The sequence below is a fragment of the Malaya genurostris genome, chromosome 3 (assembly GCF_030247185.1).
Source record: "Malaya genurostris strain Urasoe2022 chromosome 3, Malgen_1.1, whole genome shotgun sequence".
NCBI classification, from domain to species: Eukaryota; Metazoa; Arthropoda; class Insecta; order Diptera; family Culicidae; genus Malaya; species Malaya genurostris.
Genome location: NC_080572.1, coordinates 286,205,642 through 286,233,353, shown reverse-complemented (window position 1 = coordinate 286,233,353; position 27,712 = coordinate 286,205,642). Strand labels below are relative to the sequence as shown.

General features: G+C 38.0%; 1 protein-coding gene across 1 annotated transcript in view; it reads left to right on the top strand.

The window, feature by feature from the left end:
* Window positions 1-5,056: 5,056 nt before the first annotated feature.
* The window catches only part of LOC131434531 (circadian locomoter output cycles protein kaput), a 29,702-nt gene continuing 7,046 nt past the window's right edge, over window positions 5,057-27,712 (top strand). Inside the window, exons 1-6 of the mRNA XM_058601286.1 lie at window positions 5,057-6,511; window positions 25,833-26,119; window positions 26,184-26,514; window positions 26,569-26,785; window positions 26,846-27,157; window positions 27,219-27,676. Of these exons, the coding sequence (XP_058457269.1) occupies window positions 26,079-26,119; window positions 26,184-26,514; window positions 26,569-26,785; window positions 26,846-27,157; window positions 27,219-27,676 (1,359 nt within the window). The 5' untranslated portion in view covers window positions 5,057-6,511; window positions 25,833-26,078. The remainder of the gene's footprint in view (window positions 6,512-25,832; window positions 26,120-26,183; window positions 26,515-26,568; window positions 26,786-26,845; window positions 27,158-27,218; window positions 27,677-27,712) is intronic.

The window sequence follows — 27,712 nt, the reverse complement described above, 5'->3', positions numbered from 1 at the left end:
ATATCCTGCCGCTGGATGCCGCACTTGCATACTTGCATACTAAAACGATGAACGCGAGCACACTTCGGAAGCATGTCCGCCTATGCTGATGATGATGGTGTCAGCTAGTTAATGTTGATGAAGTCTAGATCCATGTTATGTTATACAACAGAGAACAGAATGATTAATCGACAATAGACTGAAATCGGCAAGAGTGATCCGAAGGGGCCTAGATAGGCTAAATTGGGTGGAATGGTTATGAAGTCGGTTCTTTGGGTTTGTCTCGGTATACTTTTCGTGGACTACCTCGAACAAAGAAAAATACCTTCGACAGCAAATATAAGTGTACATTATTGGAGCGATTGAAAATCCGTTGTTCAATATTATGCACAGATACACAAGAGCAGAGTGAGAGTTTCATTTGACCTGCTTCTTCCGGAGAAATTTATGTGAGTTCCACTTTAGAGTTTTTGACCGCTATAAAGAACATTTTTCAGTTGTTGCATCGTCACTCCCAATGACGAATTTAAATTTTTATACTCAGGGTTGAAGAAGTCTGTAAACTCGAAAAAAATCTGCGGACTGCGGAGTTTTCTTCAAAGAATGATGTAAGGAATTGGTATAGTGAACAAAACAAAGACCGCGGCTATTTCAAAAGTCTGCAATTTTTTACAAACGTCTACAAAAAAGGTGATTTTTAAAAGCCTACAATTGAAACATATCTGCAGCTCAAGGATTGCTTTTATCGTATCAAAGAACTCTCATCAGCAACTCTTCACACGATTGAATCAGTGGCATCAAAGAGAGACGGATATCATCGCAACAACAAAAACCCGGCATGGCTCATTTAACATAGAATAGACACCAGTGCGAGAGCGAATTTCTCTCCATGACATTTCTGAGAATCAAAGGTAAGCACGCTGCTGTGGGGATCCTCTCTGAAGCAACAAAAGATCGCTTATTCCCGTTTCGCCATCCGATTCTGTATGGGCAGTGGATAATTGCGATAGAATCATTTTACTATTGCCGCTTATTCTAACTATGTGCATTCAACTTTTGTATAAGTTGTGTCAATGAAATGTCTGTGAATGCTCCACACAAGGGTTTTGAAATATTGCAACCTAGTGTGAGAATCATCAAGTTGAATCATGGATTCCATTTTCTGCGTTAATTGTCAACTTGCGATTCTCTCTTGGAAAATTCCACACAACAATGATTATTATCAGACTGTAATTTTTCTTAAGGGCCGTGAAATACTCAGTATGAAGTGGAGCGAAGAAATGTAGAAAAATTCTCTCGCGGTTCATGCATTGAGAGATTCGAGTTCTTGTAGCATCTTCTACCGGATTGAAAACGTTGTATACAATATAGATAGCAATATAGCAGCTTCTGTCAAATTTTCGGCAATCACCAACACTAAGTGCAGCATATTTTATAAATCTGCTGATTTACAAACAAATCTGCAGGTCTGGCATCTCTGATCCAGACACGGAAGATGACTCGATGAAATTAAATAGGATCATGTGGGATTGTAAGGCACTTCATTTGAATTTAAATTTATTAAAATCTGCTCGTCCATCTGTTCGACAAATAATCAACAAATTTTGCAAACTAGTTTCAAAATATTTGCTCCTTTTTACATCGTGAACACACACGAGGCCTGTTCAAAAAGTACCCGCAATTCTCATTTTTCTAAAAAAATGTTTATTTATTCGTCTACATCTATATGGTCCCCTTCAAAGTAATCCCCCCTAGATATAATACACTTATGCCAGCGTTTTTTCCAGTCTTTGAAACACCCCTGATAGTCACTTTTTGTAATGCTCTGTAGCACTCTCAGCGATTCTGCCTTTATCTCTTCAATCGATGAAAAAGGCTGTCCTTTCGTGGGTCTCTTCAACTTTGGGAACAGAAAAAATTCACACGGAGCGATATCTGGTGAATAAGGAAGTTGGGGCATGATTAAAGTCTGTTTTGCGTTTGTTTTTTTGATCAAAATTCAGCAGTTTTGGAACGAATTTTGCTGCCACTTGTTTCATGCCCAAAACATTTGAAAAAATATGATGGCATGCGCCAACTGATATGCCAACTTCATCAGCAACTTTTCTAATAGTGATTCGGCGATCATCCATAATCATTTTTTCCACTTTTCCCACATTTTCATCGATTATTGACGTGCTGGGTCGACCGGAGCGTTCGTCGTCTTCAACGTCTTCGCGGCCATCTGGGAAACGCTTATACCACTCGTAAACACTTGTTTTTTTCATAGCAGACTCACCGTAGGCTCTCTGTAACATTTCGCACACTTGGTTACACTTTATTTCATTTTTCACGCAAAATTTAATACAAATTCTTTGACTCTTCAATTCTTCCATTGTTTAAACTAACAAAAATCGCCGAGCTCAAAAAAACACGTCTACACCAGCCGCTACAAGACAGAATGTAAACAATGAATACAGCTGAAAATTTCACCATACATTTTGATCGAATGTTCTTCATCAAGTTCCGGACAAGTGTTGCATCGCTTTTTTTGGACGCTTGAGCCCAAATTTTTTTGAACTCCTGCATGTTCCAAGCTGCCTAACCAGTCTTCTTGAAGACCCTTTTCACGATTGCCCAGTAACGTTCGATGGGTCGAAGCTGAGGCCAATTTGGTGGATTGATATTTTTCTCAACGAAATGTATACCCTTTTCCGTAAGCCAATTAAGAGTGTTTGGGCATAGTGAGCCGACGCTAAACCGGCCAAAACAGTGGAGTGGTACTATGCTTCTTATATAAAGACAGCAATCTCTTCTGGAAACACTCAGATCGATAGATTTCTGCATTTATAGTTCCGTTAGTGTAAAAAATGGTTGACTTCAAACCACAGGAACATATTGCTTGCCATACTAGTACCTTTCGATCGTATTTATCCACTTGATTCGACCTGTCCGCATAGCTCACATCTTCCCCAACGACGACAGTGAAGTATTGTGGACCTGGAAGGGTTTTTGAGTCTTCCTTTACATAAGTCTCATCGCTCATCAAAACGCATGCATCCGGACAATGCTAAAGACGCGAATACAATTTCCGGGCCCTTGTTGCTTCTTGCTTCTTCTGTTTTACACTTTGTTCCGAGATTTTCTGCTTCTTGTAGGTCTTTAGGTGATTTTGCCTCTTGATACGCTGGACCATTCCGACACTCGTTCCTGCTGTTTCGGCAAAATCACGCATTGACATTGATTTGCTCTTCATGATTAGAGATACAACTTTCTGGTCCAGTTTCGGGTTGGAAGAACCGGGTTTTCTGCCTCTTTCTGATAGCTCATCCAAAGAATAGTGTTCCCCAAACTTATGCATGATGGTTTTAACACTGGCATGATGAATTCCAAACCGCTTCGCCAATTTTCGCCTAGTAATACCCTTCTCACTTAGCCACAGGACACATGAACTTTAATTTCCAGTTCCTTTTCAATGCGCGACATATTGAAAACGCAGAATTTCAATCGCACAAACAAGTAAAGAATCGAAACCTGACAGTCAAACGCACAGCATGCTGCGATCTGAGCATAAAGAGCCATCACAAATACATGCGTACAACACAAATGTTTGTGAATAGCTTATTTTCGATACACTCCTTATAACTTCTTACTAAAATTTCTCATTGTCCAAGTTAAAATATGTGAGTACATATTTACTTAAATTTATAATTACTTGCACTCAATCTTCAAAAACATAAAAATAATAAATACTAAATACACAAAAATCATCAGTTAGATGCATTATATCTTATTTGTGGGCCCCTACCGAAACGAAATCCTGGGTACGGGCCTGATAATCACAACGATTTGAATTCAATAAAACATACTGGTAATATTTTTTTAGATATCATATTGGGTATTTCGTCATTTATTATTAAATCTACTCAAAATTTTATTTGAACCAAATGATTCACTGCTAACAATTATGAAATAATCTGTTATTTTTATACATTTTGTTGATAATTTTGAATTTATTTGTATCATTACATCATTTCTAATATAATTTAGCTATTGGTTGGAGTCAGAGCTAGGTGTTAAAAGGGTCAATGATTAAATCGAAACTCCAATTGCCTTTATGAAATGATGAAGAAGTTTCATGTATGGAAGGGCACGACAAGCAAGAATGTCTAGAAATATATCTTGAAGTTATTCGTATCCCAAGCTGATCTAGTAACTAACTTAAATAATTCTGACATCATCATAATTGATTTCCATTTGAGGGATATTTATCATTCGCAAAAAATCTAAGCACTTAAATTAGAGTAAATTTGTAATTTGTCACAGTTTAGTGCATCCACATTTTCTTATTTATTATGGGAACCTTAAAATTATTTCATTTTTAATGTAATCGTGCTCGGTCGTACCTTGCATACAACCCTTTGATTTTTCGTTTCGTCTTCGATTCTACAGTGTATTAGCAGTTTTAGTTGAACTGCTATTGCCACCTCACGGATAAATAAAATCCGCTAAGTAGACGATAAGTTAATGCTTTGCGTTCTGCTTCAAATGTTTTCTGTAATGGCGTTGAGAGGGTAAATTTGATTTTATAAAAACCCAAGCACGACAGTGATCAATGATTCTGAACGTAAGCTCGAACCATAGGACCACTAAACTCAAGAATCCAGTGCTGAACCAATTTCGACTAATCGAACCGACGCGTACGCTCTGTTAAACATCGGAAAGCTTCATGTAAACGTCTGTAGTGCGAATAATGAATCAGAAACTGTGCAACCGAAGGAAGAAAAGAAGAAACAGGTCAAAACTAACAGCAAGGTACGACTTAACGGTAACGTTTCCTTGGTAGCGCGTTTTCTGAAAGGAACGAAAGAAAACTTTTCCAACGAAGCCAAAAAGTGCCTGCCTCCAGAAGTAAGTGTGGTTGTGATGAGTGAAAACTCCGAGCTACATAGGTGTGGGGAGGGGGAGGTGGAACCAGCCGCTTTTCAGGAAACGAAGCTCATAATTAACGCAAACTAGGAAGGTACATACAATTGTAGTTCGTGTGGGAGTTGACTTGACACACGGTACTGCAAACGCTACATTTCCAGTCAGTGCTACGAACTGTGAGTGAATGAGTTGATCAAACAAGGTCTAGTGCATCGAACGTTGATTTGTGTTGAGTGTAGAGGTCGCGTACAAACAGTGAATGCAACTGCCTAGGGGCTGGTGACAGGGGGTGGAAACTGCGACCGAACTGCATAATATGACGACGCGGTCTGTTCGAGTTGTTTTGCAGTGCGAAGTGACTGCCGTTTGTGTGCGGGCTTTTAGTTCTACCTTCGTACTATTGGGAAAGCAGCTAACTGCACGCGTACTAAAAAAAGTGTGTCTACTGAATCAGTGTGCAAAGAATAATAGTAGTGCATAACTGTGCTTGTCTTGGCGACCGTTGAAACTGCAATTGCAACTAACTGCACTCCACTCAGTCCCGTATGCAGTAAACAAAACACATTGAAAAGACGTTGTTACGTTGTTACTAAACTATCGGTATGACGGATGTGATCGTAGTAGACGGCGAAGAAGATATTTTCACGCATGCTAGTATGAGTGCCTAACTCTCGGAACCATGATGGCGGAAGTCGTTGTGTAATTCTCAGGTCGGCTAATGTTTTTGCCTAAAGTTTCCACCCGAAAAAAATGTCACCCAACGACAAAAGAGGATTGAAATAGTGGCTCGAGTGTCCGTCAATTGACAAGTGATAAAATTAGTTTCCTACCCGGTTGAAATTCGTTCCAATAGAAGCATTTTCACGCATGTTCGGCGAAAAAATCAGCACCAAGTGAAACGGGATCCTGTTGCTGAGGTGGCATCGCCAAACTGTGGTATGCATGTCAGCGGGATTGGTGCGGCTAGACTGTGTAATTAGGTTAATCGACGAAACAACGTCGTTCGAGAGGTTCGTTTAATTTTTTTTCTCTGTTTTCTTAGAACACCGTTTGTGAAAACGGAAAGGAATTGTGCGTGAAGCGAATTTTCTGTTGTTAACAAACAGAGGAAATGGAATTCTGTGCGAACATACTGTGCAGAAAATTACGGGAAGTGCATCGAAACGGAAAGCGGTGAGGAGAAATTATTCCTTTAGCTGGTATGCGTGACATTGGCGAAACTATATTTATGTAGTCTAATCGAAACACAATTGTCGAAACACAGTACGAGTTTGCGATAAAAAAAACCAAAAAAAACAGCAACCGCGCATGAGTTCAACAAGTTTCTTCTGCTCCTGCTGTTTGACGCAAATAAATGGTTATCGAAGGAAAATTTTGGATTATGATTTGTGGATACGTGGATCGTGGATCAGTTTTGTGGTAGTAAATTGAATGATGAGTGTTGACAGGTTCGTGCTCACAATGTGAACGGTGAACTCTGATTGGAAGCTATCAATTTCACTGTTGGAGTTTTTCGGAAGCTTAGGCCATATTATTGTTGTTCGAGTATTCAAAAATTTTAACCAGACCTGGTGCGTAAGGATTCGCCCAAAGTATATTCATTGCCGTTGTGAAATTTTTCCTGGTGAGTGACTGGTTGTCTTTTTATGTTTAAAATTTTCATTTGAAGAATTTTTATCAATAATTATATTCTCAAACAAAGCAGAATCAAACAGAAAAAAAATGCTGGTATTGATTTTAGATACGCGTAATCGGAAGCGGATATCATAATTTGTTCCGATCGGTGAAGTAATATGGCATCGTCATCGGACTGTCGATATCGGTTTCGTCGAAGGGAGGGGAAGTTTGTGTTTGTGTTGTAACTGCCGGTAATATTTGTATAGGTGCAATTGATATTTTTGCTACCGGGGTGGGGGAGGGAAGGTGCTACCTTTCCCGAACAGGATAGGAATTGAAAACGGAAACCGTTTATGTTTTGTGATACTGAAACCACTGTATTTATTCTCGTTCTACTCTCGCTATTCTCATTATGAAACAAGTGAGGAAGGACAATACCATGCTGAACCTTTCCACCGATTGATACTTGAAATGTTGGTTGGTTGCCATGCAATAAATGAGTATTTCCATCCATTCACATCTCCATTGCAACGCTATTGTACATGAAGAAATGCATTTTTGTTGCATTTTAATTCAGTTAAAAACGCCATTTCGACGCGGCGACTGAACGTTCTTTCAGTATTTAATTACCGATTAATTCCCGGACACGATTTTTTAATCTTATTCTAATGGTCTCAGTACTATAAACTTACACTCTGAGTTCGGATTCTGCTACTACAGATAAAAAAGGAATCTTAAATTAACGGTAGCTCAGTCAATGCATAACAGATCGGCTGAAAAGTTCGTATCGTTTCTATGAGAGGGCACCCCTAGAATTAAATCCATACCATTTTCAGTTAGTACCAACCTTTAAAAGATAAGTGTATAAATTTGACAGCTGTCTGATTATTAGTTTGTGAGATATTGCATTTTGAGTGAAGCTACTTTTGTTATTGAGAAAAAAATGGAAAAAAAGGAATTTCGTGTGTCGATGAAACACTACTTTTTGATGAAAAAAAGTGCCGCCGATACCAAAAAAAGGCTTGATGAGTGTTATCCAGACTCTGCACCGGGCAAAGCAACAATTCGTAAGTGGTTTGCAAATTTCGTACTGGTCATATGAGCACCGAAGACGATGAACGCAGTGGACGTCCAAAAGAGGCTGTTACCGATGAAAACGTGAAAAAAATCCACAAAATGATTTTCAATGACCGTAAAGTGAAGTTGATCGAGATAGGTGACACCCTAAAGATATCAAAGGAACGTATTGGTCATATTATTCACGAATATTTGGATATGAGAAAGCTTTGTGCAAAATGGGTGCCGCGTGAGCTCACAATCGATCAAAAACAACAACGAATTGATGATTCTGAGCAGTGTTTGGAGCTGTTATATCGAAATCAAACCGATTTTTTCGTCGATATATAACAATGGACGAAACATGGCTCCATCACTTCACTCCGGAGTCCAATCGACAGTCAGCTGAGTGGACTACACGCGATGAACCGAACCCAAAGCGTGGAAAGACTCAACAATCGGCCGGTAAGATTATGGCGTCTGTATTTTGGGATTCGCATGGTATAATTTTCATCGACTACCTTGAAAAGGGAAAAACCATCAACAGTGACTATTATATAGCGTTATTAGAGCGTTTGAAGGACGAAATTTCAAAAACACGGCCTCATTTGAAGAAGAAAAAAGTTTTATTTCATCAAGACAATGCACCGTGTCACAAGTCGATGAAAACCATGCTGGAATTGAACGAATTGGGCTTCGAATTGCTCCCTCATCCACCGTATTCTCCAGATTTGGCCCCCAGTGACTTTTTCCTGTTCTCAGACCTCAAGAGAATGCTCGCTGGTAAAAAATTTAGAAGCAATGAAGAGGTAATCGCTGAAACTGAGGCCTATTTCGAGGCAAAGGACAAATCGTACTACAAAAATGGTATCGAAAAGTTGGAAGATCGCTATAATCGCTGTATCGCCTCTGATGGCAATTATGTTGAATAATAAAAACGAATTTTGGCAAAAAAATGTATGTTTCTATTAAACGATACGAACTTTTCAGCCGAACTGTTAGGACACTACTTTTACAAGTCAGCCCAAGAAACATTTTTAGTATTAATAAATACTTGTAGCTGTATTCAATGCTACATCATAAATTTTGCATTAAAAGTTTTAACTCCACGAAAGCCTATTGAAAACCACTATAAGAGCATATTCCTGACAAGTGAACCATTCTTCATAAGGTTTATAAAGCAGAGTGAAGAATTAGAATAAACCTGCGTTAAATCTTTCTCGAAATACTTTACCATCAACATTAAATTACCCCCGGGACCGAACTTTTTTAGCAGGCCTGGAAATTCGAAGATTTAAAATTTGTTTTTATTGCTCATAATCAAAAAATGGAACTTCTTTTTGTCGTGAATACGACTTACTTTACTATGGGGTGCCTTTTCAAAATTTACCCTCTGAGAGAGTGATAAGTTTTTGATCGTGAATATCTCTTGTTGTATCCAACGAATCAACATAATTTTTGCTACATGCCATCGGAAATATGATCACAATTTTATGATATAATTTTCAGTTGTGTGACATAATCATAAATAATTCAAAATTAAACTTTTCTGAAATGTTTGGTATCAACGAGTATCAAAGGGGATAATCCATAAGGCGCGTTCGCCTTGCTCGTATTTTTAAAGCTCATAGCTCTACCAATAGAATCGAAATTTTTCAACTTAAACGTGTATAGCAAAAGCAATGAAGTATTTCAATAGTACACTATTGAAAAACCTGTCTCATTTGACCCATGTCAACACCAGCGAATCAGAACGCGTTCTGAGGAAGAGAACAAAATATCTGCTGCTGTACAACAAATCGTTCGAGAAAAATGCTCCGAAGAGTGCTTAATATCGTAGTGAGTTCCACACTTTGGTCCTTCTGAAAGGCAGGAATGAAACCCGTACAGCATCCTGATAGTTTCGTTCAATGAAATTCAAATTCGATATGAAATAATCGACATTAAAATTCTGTATGCGGCTATTTTTATTGCCGTTAGGACCGCCCATTAATGAGAAAGCTACAAACAAAATCACGTAAAAAGAAACCTGCTAACAAAAATTGGATCAGTTTGGATTTTATCGCCAATGCGAGCAGATGTATTGTGTCGTTTGCAAAGCTAGTTTCGCTGCCGACAAGAGCGATTACGTCACAGCCGCCAGTTCTTTGCATTGGTGAAAAATACCGGAAAGAGGACAACGGTGTAGAGCATCACATAAAATCAACCGTTCTCATGGCTCTAAAAGTTTTCTAAAGAACTATTAGGATTTCTTGCTCGCAAATCAATGGTAAAAATCTTCAATTTAGTGTAAATCTAGAACAGTTTGATTAAATTTGTGCACTTTTCGCTGTGTGAATTTCACAGTAATCGAGATCAAGTGAAGCCTTCTTTGTTCTGCGAAAAATGTTTAAAAGGGGAATGCTTGCATAATTCATACAATTGATCAACTAATTAATATTTGGAAGTGTTAAGGAACATGTCAGTTGTTTTCGTATTCACGACATCCAGTTATGTATCTGACATTACCCATCCGCCTTTTTGCTCGTTAAATCAACCCGAGATAGAGATAGAGATTTTTTGTTCGCTCAACAAAGGAGGTCCGTTGTGAAATCCCCCCGGGCCCGTTTTTTATTACTCTCGGCGTCCTCGATGAAGCAAGTGCCTTTAAAAAGGGGGGTATAATATTTGTTACGGTATAATTCCGAAACTACTGAACGGATTGCTATCAAACTTGCCACTAAAACTTCTTGCTCAAAAATGATCATTAGGACATTTTCTGGGAGGAGAGTGTGTAGTAAATGTCTTCAACATGGCAGGGGCAATGAAGAAATTTTGATAATTTAAGAAGAATCGATAATTTTTGAAAAACTCATATATAGCCTCAGGCCCGTGCGCAGGAATCATCCATGGGGGGGGGGGGGGGGTTTCAAGAAGAGAGGGGGGTGTCCAAAAGGCGAAAAGGCGAAAAGGCGCCTCATCCACTTCGAATTATGTCAGTTTATAAATTGATAAAAAATTGATAAAAAATATGAATTTGTCAAGTTATTTGCACTTTAATATAATAAGTACTCCATTGTTCATGAAACTTAATTTAAAAAAAAAAATCTTCATGGGGGGGGTTAAAACCCCCAAAACCCCCCCCTGCGCACGGGCCTGTATAGCCTTAAGGCTATTTGAGGGGGGTTGATATAATGAGTGCCTCTAGAAAAAAATGGTTTAATGTGAAGTCGATAGAATTTTCCAAACAAGCGATATTAAGTACAGATATTATTTGCACTTCCGATGATCCTAAAAGCATTTTTAAGGAAAGTGGTTGTTTTTATGATCGACCATAACTCCGAAACAACTCAATAGATTACAGTCGGTGTTGAACAATCGTTCGCACCACACGCGTATAGCTCTTGGCTCCTGGAAATTTTGTCTGGCTACCTAGAGTTTCATTGATTCAAGGCTTCAGCCTTTTTAAGGCTACCTGAATCACTAACAGTCTTTTAAAAGACTAACCATTAGTCAGCCTTTCTCAAGGCTATACAAAGAGTGATATTAGAGTGATTAAGAAATTAATCAGCCTTTTTTAAGGCTTGCTATACAAAGAACTATTCTTCGAACTAATCAGGCTTTGTTAAGACTACCACAAAATCAGTCTTTATCAAGACTTTTCCAAACTAGGAGTCTAATCGAAGACTAATTTAGCCTAGCTCATTTAATTTAAAAAAAATCATTCATTTCAAAAATGCCTGCATCCAACCGGAAAGGCAACAAGCCTAAGGCTAAAAATAATTCAATACGGAATAAATCACAATCCGTTATTCAACATTTTTCTGATAACATTCACGATCTTATAGAATTTGAATGTAAAAAAAAGACTTCGGACGGATTTCCCTTCCGTTGATCCTATGCCGTCTAACAATATTTACGAGATTCTTCCTGAATCCGATTGTAGCGACATAGAAGAAAATTCTTCAAAAATTCCCAAAATGGACACTTGTCGTTCTGGGAAGAAACATCAATCTATGCCACCAGTGACGGTGATCAATTCCGACTTCAAAGCATTCCGTACTGAGCTTTCTACTTTTCTCCCGGAAGTAAAAGTCTCATTTCAAATCGGACGAAGAGGAGAATGTCGAGTCTTGGTTGATGGATTGGAAGATTATGAACGTCTTATCCGATATTTGTCCGAGAAACTTCATAAATTTTATTCATAGGATATAAAATCAGACAGATCCTTCAAGGCTGTCTTGAAAGGCTTATCAAATGATCAAAGTACTGATGAAATTGAAAATGAACTTAAAGAATTGCTTGGTTTTCCCCCTTCCCAAGTAATACTTATGAAAAAAAGAGCGAATGGTACTTCTAAACCACGCTCTGGAATTTCCTATGAACTTTACCTATTACACTTCAATCGAAGTGATGTAAACAATTTGAAAACTTTAGAAAAAGTACGTTTCATTTCCCACATTAAAATTCATTGGGAATTTTATAAACGGCATAATCGTATTGCAAACTTAACGCAATGTCGTCGTTGCCAAGGCTTCGGCCATGGAACCAAACATTGTCATATGGATATACGGTGATTGAGTTGTGGTAAATCTCATTCGAAAGACGTTTGTCCAATGAATGAAACCACTGATAAATTTTCATGTTCAAATTGCGATGGAAATCATAAATCCAATTATTTGAAATGTCCTGTCAGGGAAAAAAATTAAACGCTCGTTCGCATAGACAACAAGTCAAACCAACGACCCTAAATTTACAGAATATACCTGAAAATCAAAAAACCGTTACAAATGCCAAGCTTAATTTTTCTAAGGCACTTATTTCTTCGAATTAAAAACAAAAAACAGGCACGCCTTCCAATTCGTCTTCTAACGAAAACAATTTATTGACAGATAGATCGACCTCGTTAGCAGCTTCTTCTAATGACAGTTACGCTTTGGTAACAGATGGAAAACTACCACTTAATTCTTCTAATGTAAATAATCAAAACACAGGAATTCCTTCCAGTTCATCTTCTAACGATCACAATTTATTAGTAGGTAGATCGGCCATATCATCTTCTTCTAATGGCAGTACGAATATTCCTTCACTACCATTCGCTTCTTTAAACGAAGTTGGTTTAGGCGATATAGCTGAAAATAAAATGATCTACCTACAAGATCAACTTTTTCAAATGATCATCCGAATGAATTCGACTTCATCACTTTTTGAAGCATTTCAAATCGGATGGCAATTTGCAAATAATATTATAATGAATTTAAAATTTGTGATGTTAAATAATTATCTGTATATTTAAAATTGGAATGCTCGATCTTTGAAATCGAGTGAAGATGAATTTTATAATTTTCTCAAAGTTCACAAAATCCATATTGCCATTGTGACCAGTGCTGTAAGACTTCATTCAATTCAATTGAAACTGAATGTGGAACACATTGACGATCTCTCGAATGCAGTAAACTTCACTCTCTGACACACACAATGTTTGCTGACGGCCCGAACGGGCAGCATTCAGTCATCAATCGTTTCTCTTCAATCGAGGCTCAGTTTAACCACCGTCAGTTGATCTCTTGAAGTAACAAAATATCTCTTTCAATAGTGTGAGAGCGGCCTTCAAATGAGGTTCATGTAAACATTCCAATTGGTTCAAGATAATAGATGAAAGACAAACCAGATTGCTGAAATATCAATCACAGAATACACATAAATTAATTGTTTCCTCCTTCAGTTTTCATATTTAATACTTTACTCCATTTATAATTCTATTCGTTCGAATTTGCTTACTACCAAGAGCGAAGGCAATGAAGGAGCTACACTACTCCGCACTTGAAACTGAGCAAGCAAAACTTCAAATGACTATCAACGATTATTCAACTGACGATGAATTCCGGGAGCTTCACTTGAAAATGGCAGCAAAAGTCAAATGAATTAGTAGGGATATGCTGACGGTCAGCGGCCATAAATTTCGTTTTCATCTTATATTATTCGATTGAAAATGAAATTTTACCGGACTGATTGTGACAGAAACTTTTCTTAAACCAAATGTAAAATTGAAAAGTAATCCACATTATGTGGTTCATCGATTTGACAGGTTTACTGGAATGGGTGGTGGAGTTGCCATTTTTGTCCAACGGCAAATTAAACATCGAATTTTACCTTCTTTCAATACTAAAGTTATTGAAAGCTTGGGAATCGAAGTTGAAACCATTCATGGAATTTATTTCATCGCTGGAGCATATTTGCCGTTCCAATGCACCGGCGAACAATTAAATTTCTTTAAAGGCGATTTGCAAAAACATACAAGATATCGATCGAAATTTTTCGTAATACGGGACTTAAATGCTAAGCATGTCCAGTGGAATTGTAGGCAAAATAACAGTAATGGTAAAATACTTCATAATCAACTCTCAGCTGGTTACTTCACAGTTCTTCATCCCAGTAATCCGACTTGTTTCTCTTCCGTGAAAAACCCGTCTACAATTGATCTGGTTCTAACAGATCAAAGTCACGTTTGTAGTGAACCGATTACTCATGCTGACTTTGACTCATATCATCTTCCTGTAACATTCAGACTTTCCAAGGAAGCTATAATTAATCCAATTAGTTCTATTTTCAGCTATCATAGAGCTAATTGGTTGGATTACAGATCTCACATTGAAAATCATGTTGATTATGAAACTATTTTAGAAAATTCTGCGGACATCGAAGCAGCAATTGATAATTTGAATCATTATATTATTGAAGCTAGAAATCTTTCAGTTCCCAAAGCTCAAACTAAATTAAATTCTCCTATCATCGATGACAATCTTCAACTGCTCATTCGGTTGAAGAATGTTCGTCGACGACAATATCAACGTTCTCGTGATCCTGCTATGAAAAAACATAGTTAAGGATTTACAAAAAGAAATTAAACATAGATTCACTATTTTTTGCGAAATGAAAATTTCGCTAAAGAAGTTGAACAAATTAAACCTTATTCTAAACCTTTCTGGAAACTTTCTAAGGTTCTTAAGAAACCTCAGAAACCAATTCCTGCTCTCAAGGAAGGAAATCAAATACTTCTTACAAATGGCGAAAAAGCTCAAAAACTTGCTCAGCAGTTTGAGAGTGTACACAATTTTAATTTGAACGTTGTGAGTCCTATTGAAAATGAAGTCTCACTGAAATATGATTATATTTCAACTCATGTGTTGTTATAAGATGACATTATTCGGACGAATTTTGATGAAATTAAGTCAATTATTAGGAAACCTAAAAACATGAGGCTCCTGGTAATGATGGAGTTTTTAATATTCTTATTAAAAATTTTTCCGATGTTGCCTTGAGACTCCTGGTTAAAATCTTCAACAAGTGTTTTTCATTAGCTTACTTCCCAAAAAGATGGAAAAACGCTAAAGTAATTCCTATCCTCAAACCTGATGAAAACCCAGCAGAAACATCAAGCCAATTAGGTTACTTTCTTCTATCAGTAAACTTTTTGAAAAAATTATCTTGTTGAGAATGATGTCTCATATAAATGAGAATTCAATTTTTTTACCAGAGCAGTTTAGATTTCGTCATGAACATTCAACTACTCACCAACTTGTAAGAGTTACGAACATGATAAAAGCAAATAAATCTTCTGGATTATCCACTGGAGTTGCTCTTCTAAACATAGAAAAAGCATTCGGAAGTGTTTGGCACAAAGGTTTAATAGCAAAAATGTCTGATTTCCAGTTTCCTATTTATTTGATCAAAATAATTCAAAATTATTTAACTGATCGTACTCTTCAGGTTAGCTATCAGAATTGTAAATCTGAATTGCTACCCGTACGAGCCGGTGTTCCGCAGGGTTCGAGCGTAGCTCCAATCTTGTATAATATTTTCACTTCTGATCTTCCAAATCTACCCGTTGGTGGTCAGAAATCGTTATTCTGTGACGACACAAGTCTGTTAGCCACGGGTAGAAATCTAAGAGTGATCTGCAGTCGCCTACAAAGAAGTTTAAATATTTTCAGTGATTATCTGTCAAAATGGAAAATTAAACCAAATGCAGCAAAAACGCAATTAATTATCTTTCCTCATAAGCCAAGAGCTTCTTTTCTTAAACCAAACAATAATCACATTCTCAAATTGAATGGCTTGGAATTGACATGGTCTGATCAAGCTAAATACTTAGGTTTAACGTATGACAAAAAACTCACTTTCAAGGATCACATTGAAGGAATCCAGGCAAAGTGTAATAAATATAATAAATGTTTATATCCTCATATAAACAGAAATTCTAAGCTCTGTCTAAAAAACAAATTGTTAATTTATAAACAAATTTTCAGACCAGCCATGCTTTATGCGGTACCAATTTGGTCAAGCTGTTGTTCCACCAGGAAGAAAACGCTTCAAAGGATTCAGAATAAAATTCTGAAAATGATTTTGAAGCGTCCTCCCTGGTTTAGTACAAATGAGTTACACAGACTCACAAATCTAGAACCATTAGATGTAATGTCACATAATATTATAAGCAAATTCCGACAAAAATCGATGCAATCTTCAATTGAATCGATTCGCTCTCTGTATTAGTTAGTAAGTTAGTATATAAGTTCCTTTTCCCCATTACACAATACAAGTAGGTTTAGAATTTTCCCTACACGAAAATCCCAGAATTGCGGAAGCAAATGATGTCCTCATGGTAATAACCAAAACATGTATTCAATAGGGCTGAAAAGTCACCACTTGTGGCTGAACACCCAATTTAAATCTTAATAATTTAATTTTCACTCATATTCCAATAAATAGTTATAAAAATAGAAAAAAAACTGAATAGATTACCACACCTCACACCAAACTTGGCTCAAGCTATCATTACTGCTGATATGTTGCTATAGCGATATTTAAGGGGGGGGGGGGGGATGTAGTAAGCATTTGCTAACAGGGGGAATTTGAAACCAACTTTCATCTGCCATTTTTTGTAAAACACGAGAGGGACGAGAATTTCAAGGTCGTGCTAGATAATGATGCTATTGTAAATTTGAATGCAACGCAAAATGTTGGCACATGTATTAAAGGTGGGAATCGATACTTTATGACGAGCAGAGCACATATACTTTCTACACTACTCACAACTGGTTATAAGAATAATCATGAAAGAGAGCTGTAGTAAGTTCACTAAAAAAAGAAGAGTTTAGCATAAAATTGAGAAACGATACTTCTTGACAAACAGAGATGTCTATCTCCTCTGTGTGACGAAGAGCAAGCAAAATTTCTCCCCTCGCACTGACAACTTCAACGAGAGCTCTTCTCTTTCACATTTATACACCACTGTTGTGTAAAGTGTACACGCATCATGAGTGCGTTTGTTTATTTCCTTTTACCTCTTCCACTGAATCGCACCAAAGTGCTAGAGCATTAGCTAATAAATTCTCTGAGGTGGATGCAGATACTTTCACAGAGTTGTACACGCCGGTGAGCACTCTGCTGTATGGTTTTCGTAGATGAAGCGTGGACACGCAAAATCAGCAAAATAAAACAATTTATCGTAAAATTTTCGGTTTTCCTTGCAAATTTTTCATAGCAAGGCCAGATCTACTCTCTATTAATTGAAGTTCACAGAAGTGTTCGCTCAACATCACGCGCCAGTGGTCACTTGGGTGTATTTAGACGAGAGCGCGTGTGAGCGATTCATGCGAAGAGAATGTGTTTCACTCGCGCCAGCTGCTTTAACCACAAGCACACACTCAAATGCTGTCTATTCGACACTGAGAAGAAGTGCGCTTTCCTCTTTGTGCGGTGCTTCGTTTTTTTCATCCTCGGTGTGGCAAAAATCTGACTCTAGCGTGTATCTCTCTGGTGAAATGCCATCTCTGTTGACAAATACAGATACTACTTTTATATCAATGGAAATTATAAGGTTGTTTTAGGGGAGAGGGAGTATGGCAAGTGCCCAAACATGGGAAGTATAAGATAAAATTGATCAGATTTTACGAGAAACATAAAACTTACTCGATTTGGCGAGAATGCGTGAATCTGAGATGGGGCATTGGCCGTGCGCAATCTGAACATGTTCGGAGTATTGTTCTGACCGTGTTTCACTACATCTGAATGGAGTAATACTAGTGAAGTATTTCGATAGGCAGGACAATCGTTTTGTGACCTCTTAATCTCTTAATCTTAAAATGATGAACAATTAGTATGACTTTATGAGAAATCAAATTGATTGGTTTCGTGATTTTTCAATCATTACAGCAGTAACGGATTTCTTTCCGTGCGAAAAAAATGTGTGAATAAATATCAAACTTCATACGAAAATCTCGCATATTCTTTTGTTATAAACTGCGGAATGATTAAAAATATTTAGTTCGATCAATATAGCCTGTGAGGTTGTACCTATTAACCTTTCTGACAGCTCACTTACAACCACAAATGCTGATTCGCCATTTTGAAATTAGTTTTCATCACAATACCCCTACAGTTTTTAATACGATTCAGACCGCTAGTCAACTTCCGTCAACGCTGACGGGGCTTCGCCGGTAGTTAAGATTAGTTTAAAGCTTTCATTATTGAAATGTACACGCATTCTGAACTTAAAAACTTCCCTTGAGGTTGACATAGCGTGTTAAAGACTGTCCCAGAAAGTATGGACGCAACCAAAAACCGCTGCCATTTCGCAATGGTCGCAGAATCTGTCAATTTTTATGGCTGCGTCCTGTTGTTTACACTCTTCTCTAACCACTTGTGCAGTTGTTTATTCGATTTCATTAGTTTGTTTCGAAATGCGTGGACTTTCAGCAGAACAACTTCGAAAAATTGTGTACAAATGGTGCCCAGAACGCGGGCTGTCACTGAGAAAGATAGCAAAAATGGAAGGAGTAAGAGAAAAAGCCGTGCGAAATGCAATCAGGAAGTTCGATGAGGATAACACTTTTGAGGATAAACCGAAAACGGGTCGAAGAAAAGGTCCTGCTAACTCTCAGTTGGATAAACGTATACTGAAGGCGTTCGAGCAAAAGAAGGAGGTTTCAGTTCGGGATGTGGCCAAAAAAGTGGGCACTTCGAAGTCAAATGTTCTTCGTGCTGAAGAACGATTGAATCTTCGAACCTATAAAAAGCAGAAACAACCAAAACGTAGTCCGAAACAAGAAGCATCGATCAGGCCGAGGGTTCGAAAGCTTTACAATACGATTCTTGCTGGGAATTTGAGCTGCATAATCATGGACGACGAAACCTACGTGAAACTCGATTACATATCCTTGCCGGGACCACAATATTATACGGTGCGAGAAGGGCAAGTGTTAAACCAGTCCGAGACATCGATTGAAGTCGAAAAATTTGGTAAGAAAGCTATGGTCTGGCAAGCAATTTGTAGCTGCGGTAAGATTTCGAAACCCTTCATCACCACTGCTTCAATGAACAGCGAAATATACATCAAGGATTGTTTACAAAAACGACTTCTACCCATGATTCGAAGCCACAAGGATCCTGTTGTCTTCTGGCCAGATCTTGCTTCTTCCCACTACTCGAAATCAACAGTTGAATGGTATACCAGCAAAAATGTCACTTTCGTCCCAAAAGACATGAATCCACCAAATTGCCCACAATTACGACTAATTGAGGAATTTTGGGCATTAACGAAGGCACATCTTAGGAAACATGTCTCGGCCGCCGAAACCATTCAACAGTTCGAAAAAGATTGGAAAAAGTGTCAAAACTTGTCGCCAAGAAGTCTGTACGGAATTTAATGAGGAACGTTCGCAAGAAGGTGCGCCAGCTAGTCTACAATGACTAAGTAGCAAATGTTGAGAATAACATTCTGTTGTCGTAGTATATCGAATAAAATTTGAATATCTAACACTTGTGAATTATTTATAGCGAAATCAAAGTGCGTCCATACTTTCTGGGACAGTCATTAATAAGTATTACCCACAGCCAGTGCAGTAAAACTTCATTCAATGCAATTGAAACTGAATGTGGAACATATTGACGATCTCTCTACTTATTTGGTAAGAAAGCTTACTAGGTGCATCGGAAACATTCACAGATTGGCTCAAATCGTATCTTGTTGGCCGTTCACTTTCTGTTAAGCTTGGGAATTGTGAATCAAATAGCTTCTCGAATCTGTCGGGTGTGCCTCAAGGTAGCAATCTCGGACCTATACTATTTTCTTTGTTCTACAACGACATCTGTTTTGCCTTGCCACCAGGGTGTAGGCTTGTTTATGCAGACGATCTCAAGCTATTTCATATCATTAGATCTGAAGAAGACTGCATGGCCTTACAACGACAAGTTGATGTCTTCAGCGACTGGTGTACGCGTAACCGATTGACGCTTAGTATATCGAAATGCTCCGTTATTTCATTCACACGCAAGAAAGAACCTATTCTCTGGAGATACACTATTTTTGGAGAATTCCTTGAGAGAGTATCAATTGTAAGGGACTTAGGTGTAGTACTTGATTCTCAGCTGTCGTTCAGAGACCACTACTCCCATATCATTGCACAAGCTAACCGGAATCTTGGATTTATCTTTAAAATAGCAAAAGAATTCAGTGACCCTTACTGTCTCAGATCATTGTATTTCACCCTTGTCCGATCTGTTCTTGAAGCTTCATCGGTAATATGGTGTCCTTACGCGGACGTTTGGATTAACCGAATTGAATCAATACAAGCTAAATTCCTCCGCTACGCCCTCAGATCTTTACCTTGGCGCAACCCGACAGAATTACCACCTTATACTGATCGTTGTCGATTACTGGGTATGGACACACTTTCAAAAAGGAGAAATATTTCCAGAGCTGTATTTATAGGAAAACTATTGATGGGACAAATTGACGCTCCTAATATCCTTTCTCAAGTAAATATCAATGTACCACCTAGAACTTTAAGATCGCGGAACTTTTTAAGACTTGACTATCAACGTACTGACTATGGACAAAACGAACCCATTAGGGGAATGTGTAATAGTTTTAATAGTGCTTATGAATGTTTTGATTTTTCCATTTCATGTGATGTTTTTAAAAATAGACTAAGAAGATTATTGTAATGTATAAGTGTAAGCCCACAATGTAATATGAAAATGTATGTAGAACTGTATTATTGTCAACCGTCAGAAAAGATGAAGGGGTTTTTACGCCCAATTGGACGATTGAATTATTTTCAATTGGGCTTTTCCCCTTCCAATGCTTCATGGAGACTATAACAGGTCAGATGAAGGAATAAGAAATAAATAAATAAATAAATAAATAAATAAATAAATAAATATTGACGATCTCTCTACTGCAGTTAATTTCAACATTCGTTTCTCTTCCAATCGAGGCTCAGTTTAACCACCGTTAGTTGATCTTTTGAAGTAACAAAATATCTCTTTCAATAGTGTGAGAGCGGCCTTCACATGAGGTTTATGTAAACATTTGACTTGATTCAAGATGAAAGACAAATTAGAAGCTGAAATATCGTTTACAGAATACACATAAATTAATTGGTTCCTCCTTTAGTTTTCATTTTTAATACTTTACACCATTTATAATTCTATTCTTTTACCCGGTGAACGACAAAAATGGTTAAAGCCGGGGTAAAATAAATGATATAAACAAAAAAATCTATTCTTTCGAACTTGCTCACTACCAAGAGCGAAGGCAATGAAGCAGCTAGACTATTTGGCTCTTGAAACTGAGCAAGCAAAACTTCAAATGACTAGGTACGATTATTCAACTGGTGATGAATTCTGGGAGGGTATAGAAAGCTCTATGGAACAAATTAAACAAAGTGGTTAAACAGAATAGTTTTTCTAAGTTTCATTGCGTGGTGTACCAAATTTCCCGTCGGATTTATTTTTCACGCTTACTACATTAAGAAATTCAAATATATTCTAAGAGGATGTTGGTTTTCAATGTCTGCTTTTTGTCTTCCCATTAATCTATTGAGAATCACTTGAGGCTGAAAGTTCAACGTGATATCCGGGTAGAAAATTGGCGTTACAAATTTTGAATGAAATACATTCCTCAAGTAATGCATTTTCAGATCATGATCAATTTTAACGGGAGAAGATCAAAATCAAGAAAAATCATAATGACTTCATGACATTTAAAATGATCGGTTTAATTTTTTTTTAATTATGACGGGCTTAATTCCGAGTGTCATTATAATTATACCGGCTACAAAAATTTTCTATACACAACACAACATGGAAGTTCGACGCATGTCTTTCCAAATAAACCTCAATCTTCTGTGATGCATCCAAAAATCTGCTAAGCATCAGCCACACTTCCTGTATAGTGGCTTTCATTTGTCTTAATTTCAGTCGACCGTGTTGACAGCTTGCATTCATGTGTGTTCGGTGCCGATGGGCTCGCTTTTGTTTTCAACCTCGAGCTTCGGTGTCGGAACCGGAACCTCGAATCGGGATGAAATTCAGGAATTCCGTATGGAATCATAAGACCTTTCATTTGAAACTAATGATGATGATGCATTTGAAATTTATTCTGCAATACCGTGTTGATAATACCATCGATGAAAGCATCAAAGCAGCATAAAAACACTAATGAAAAAACAATCACGAAGCATATCATGAAGCTAATTAAAAAATATTACCCAATTTAGCTTGAATATCTTACGCAGAAGTAACAGGAGCGCAGGCCATCGCTACGCCCATTCTAACACTGCATCATACCAACGCTGCGTCTGCTGTGTGTATGAGACATGCAAAATGCTGCGTTCCTTTTTTACTTATATAAATTAAATTAATGCTAAATAGCGTTCTATTGGGTTTAATTAAAATACAATGTAATTCATCAGCTGGAATTAAAACAGCCTCTCGTTGCTATAATTACTATTTGGAATGAGGAAAAGTTACTGTTGTTCATATTAACCCTACGTGCATTGAAAATATCGCAGTAAGTATTTCTCAGTTGGGTATTTACTCAGTATTTGAATCTTGCACGAATCATTTCGGCGTCGAGCTGAAGCGCAGTGGAAATTCAGCTTTCGAAGTATCATCGGAGACTTTTCTCCCTTTCGATTATTTCTTTACCGATATTTCTATGGTTGAAAATTCGTCATCAAGTTTAGCTGATTCAAAAAATCACTTGTGAACTTAGAGGTTCAGAGTTTTGTGAATGCTTGTTTCATGAATGAGAATCTCGGAAGTGATTTTCTCAGCCACTGAGTTTTTCAAGAAAAACTTTTGAACTGATTTTTTTTTCACGAGTGATAATGTAATGAACTTTTTCTGATTGTGAATTTCCCAACATTGTAAGCCCAGCTGGATGGAGCTTCAAGTTGTTAGAAACCGAAAAAGATCGGACTGGACATTCTGTCAGACGGAGGGTTGATGTAAAATTTGCTCTACAATATCAGCACTTCAACCAGAAATTTGTGGTGAACGGTTTAGTTACAAATGCTGTTTATTACTTACGGGTACCCAGCCAAACAAATCGTTCTGTATCCCCGGAACGATACTGAAAATTTCGAAGTCGGAAATTTCAAAAAATTTCAGTCCAGGTAGTCTATTCGTGAAAAAAAAATTTTTCAATATGACACCAAATCTTGACGTTTCAAGCAATTGTAAGGCTTTTGTCATAATTTTTTTTAATTCGAGTCCCAGCCGAATTAAAAAAAAACAAAATTCAAGACACTAGATCTTATAAACCTTATAAAACCGATACACTGAAGAAGGATGTAAATAACATTCCGAAATACGTATCTGTATTATAACGTTTGATACACTTTCGGAAAAATAGTGACAGTGAAAATAGTGACTTTGTGAGAGTGTAATAACGTGACACACTGGAATTCAACGGTACAACAACAGTACCATTAGAAATAAACCTTGTTCTGACTACAAGGATTACTCATAACAATAGTTGCAAAAAAATTGTATTTCATTTAGTATCAGGTGTACAACTTTACTTCCGCCGTTTTTTTCCAAAATTAAAAGCTTTATTGCGAAAAAGATACAGATGCTTACAGATGTATTATTCAAAGCATTGTCCATCGCTGGCGACAACTTTCTCCCATCTTTCCGGCAATTTTCGGATCCCGGCTCGAAAAAAGGAGTCCTCTTTTGACGCTATCCATGAAGCAATCCATTTTTCCAACTCTTCGAAGGATTGAAAATGTTGATCTGTCAGGCCGTGTGCCATCGAACGGGATAAGTGGAAGTCGGATGGGGCGACATCTGGGGAATACGGCGTGTGGGGCAAGACTTCCCATTTCAGCGTTTCCAGGTACTTTTTGACCACTTTTGCGACGTGAGGCCGAGCATTGTCGTGTTGGAAGATGACTTTGTCATGTCGCTCTTGATATTGTGGCCGCTTTTCTTTTAGCGCGCGACTAAGGCGCATCAGTTGCGTTCGGTAGCGATCTCCTGTGATGGTTTCACCCGGGTTAAAGAGCTCGTAGTAAATTGTTATTCATCTTTGAAGGTTTTTTCTCTTCCAACATCATGTTTGTCTTCGACATCGAAATCACCATTTTTAAAACGTTGAAACCACTCCCGACACGTTCTTTTACTCAGAGCAGCATCACCGTAAGTTTCTGAGAGCATTCGATGCGCTTTAGCTGCATTTTTTTCGAATTGTAAAAGAAAAGTAAAACTTCCCGCAAATGGCGAGAATTGGGCACATAAACAGACATTTTCGAGCGTGAATAATACGAAAACAAGAACAACTGTCACTGAAACGGCGATGACAATTCGTTAGGCACTGTACACACTCACTTGAAAGGCATTATCATCTATGTATTTTGACCAGCCTCAGCCGGTACAGCCACCTATCGGAAAACGGCGGAAGCAAAGTTGTACACCTGATATTTCCAAATCGTCAAAATACAATGAAATTGGTTATATGAAATTCGTTGGTTTTCAATGAAAAGCATGAAAATCTTTTTTTTATAAAATGTGTCTGAATGTAATTCATGTAGCTAGCATAAGGTTTATTTGAAAAAGTTTTTTATGTCATCGTATTATTTTTCCAAATAATTTTGAAAGATCACAAAAACACTCATTTTTCAGAGCTATTTTTTGATAACACTCGGAAAATACTCCGAATTTCACAGCCATTTTCTGCCTGCAGATAGATAAAAGTTTTTCAAAGGTCTGTATGTTTTTGGTTTTGGCAAATGTTTCAAATTTTCCATCGAAAATTTCCTAAAACTACCCACGCGCATGGTACGTGGACGATGGGTTAACTTATTTAGCGAAATTTTTATTTCGCAAATGATTTTTTTTTTGTAAATCCTTAACTATGGTTTTCATAGCAGGATCACGAGAACGTTAATGTTGTCATCGACGAACATTCTTCAACCGATTGAGTAGTCAGTCAGTATGAGTAATCAGTTCACTACAAATGTGTCTTTGATCTGTTAGAACCAGCTCAATTGTAGAAAGGTTTCTCACGGAAGAGAAACAAGTCGGATTACTGGGATAGAGAACTGTAAAGTAACCAGCAGCAGAGTTGATTATGAATTATTCTTCCATTACGGTTATTTTGCCTACAATTCCACTGGACATGCTTTGCATTTAAGTTTCCTGTTACGAAAAATTTAGGTCGATATCTTGTGAGATTTTGCAAATCGCCTTTAAAGAAATTTTATTGTTCACCGGTTAATTGGAATGGCAAATATGCTCTCTTTCTTTCTCTCTCTCTCTCTCTCTCTCTCTCGTTTTTTTTTTCTCCGGTCACACTTTTGTTATTTCAGCATCAATTATTATATCACCCCGTACCCTTCTCCCCCCTCAGGTTCAACTCGTATGGCTCACATCACTCACTGAAATTTTCGATTTCTTGTTCGCACCGGAACACTGTTTATTTAAACTAATGCCGTTTGAGATGATTCCAATAAATATTTAAATAGTAAAAGGGATCACCATAGTAATCATCTCAATGAAGGCATCCTGATCCCTTCATTTCAGGCTGTCTGAGGTGCAAACACTGCTTTTCACGTATCGTCTTAAACACTAGCAAATCTGAAACTGATGACGATGATGGTTGTGGAAAAACTGTGACTGTGTGTGTGTGTGTGTTTAAGTCACCCCACTGTGTTTGATGGGGTGGAAAATCCGGTTGCCTAAGTTACGGTGTAGGTATTCTATGTACATACTGGAACCGGACCGTAGTTTTGTTCGTATTTGCTTCCCGCAACCCGGTTGATGTTTATGCGGCAGGTAGAGACGGATGAGACGGATGAGTGTATGGGTGTGAATCCAACAAGTCGTTTGACTTGTTGCATAATAATATATAGTATGGACTTTGTTTTATTGATATACATGTTATGTATTTGAGATAACAGTTTCCAATTGTATTGAGAGGATATTCTATTTTCTATTTTCAGCGCAACTTTATAAAGACTGTGGAATAATTTGATTGGGAGCTGGGAAAACCTTGTCCGATGATGGTCAGCAGAATAATGCAACGGAGCTTGTGTTTCTTACTGTGACCCAAGAAAATCCATTGAAATTCTATTAGTGTATATTTTTGTGATATTATTTAGGGATTGTATTAGAAATACACAGTGATCTGACATCGACGAACTTCTAAGGAGAAAGATTTCAAGAGACAAACTATCAAAACGTTAGCCATGATGGACGATGATCCGGACGATAAGGATGACACTAAAAGGTAATTGGGTACTGAACCTGATTGTTCGACGGAATCACGTGAAAAACATTTTTTTTTTCGGCAGAAAATCCCGGAACCTCAGTGAGAAGAAACGTCGTGACCAGTTCAATCTGCTGGTCAACGAACTGAACTCGATGGTTTCTTCCAACACGCGAAAGATGGACAAAAGTACGGTGCTGAAGTCCACGATAGCATTCCTGAAAAGTCACAACGAAATTGCCGTCCGCTCGCGGGTGCACGAAATTCAAACCGACTGGAAACCGTCGTTTCTGTCCAACGAGGAGTTCACCCACCTGATTCTGGAAGCGCTGGATGGATTCATATTCGTGTTTTCCTCCACGGGACGTGTTTTCTATGCTTCGGAGTCCATCACTTCCCTGCTGGGGCATTTACCGGTACATGCTTTGTTTTGGATCCCATGCAAAAAAAAATAATTTCATTTTTTCCAGAGTGACTTACTCAACATGACGGTTTACGATATGGTTTACGAGGATGACCAAAACGACCTGTACAATATACTGCTGAATCCTTCGGCAATCGTGGATCCTCTGCAAGCCGGGATATCCCGGGAAAACCAGATTACCTTCTCCTGCTACATTAAGCGCGGTACGACCGACTATCGGTTGGAGGTTTCCTACGAGTTAGTCCAGTTTACAGGATACTTCAGTGAGTAGAAGATATTTTGTTTGAGTTGAAAAATTCGAATGTGGAATCTTTCTTTTCTAGGAAGTGATGTTGATGCTGATTCTTTGATGACCGCATCCAGGTTCAGCAGTTACATGACTGATGCTGACACGAGACTAATTTTCGTTGGAACCGGAAGGCTTCAGACGCCACAGCTGATCAGGGAGATGTCCGTGGTGGACAGTTCGAAAAGTGAGTTCACTTCCCGACATAGTATGGAGTGGAAGTTTCTGTTTCTTGATCATCGGGCGCCTCCTATTATCGGGTACCTACCGTTCGAAGTGCTGGGTACTTCCGGTTACGATTATTATCATTTCGATGATTTGGAAAAGGTCGTGGCATCGCACGAAGCTTGTACGTATTTGAAGTTTCCTTTTGTTTTGTGTTCAGTTGATTGATTATTGTATGGTTTTAGTAATGCAAAACGGTGAAGGTACCTCCTGTTACTATCGATTTCTGACGAAGGGACAACAGTGGATCTGGCTTCAGACTCGTTTTTACATCACGTATCACCAGTGGAACTCCAAACCCGAATTCGTAGTTTGTACCCATCGAGTGGTTAGCTATACCGACGTGATGAAACAGTTGAGAAACCAAACTGGTGGCGAGAATAAGTTTTCCGACGATGCAGAAAATGTGGATCGAAAATTCCAACTGAACTCCAGTCAAAGTCGGATGGCAACTTCTCTCTGGAGTACAAAGAGTAACCGATCGGTGCGAATGGCACCGACACCTGGTGGATCCCCAACTGATTTGTCTTCCCGGGGAAGACATCGTTATGGCAGCTACCACGGACCGGGACCCGATTCGGAACACTCCGTGTCCGTCGGTTCTCATGGCAGTCGACAGTCAATGCAAACTCAATCTAGTTCTGTAAGTAATGCCACATCGTGTTTGAAGGTTTCATGA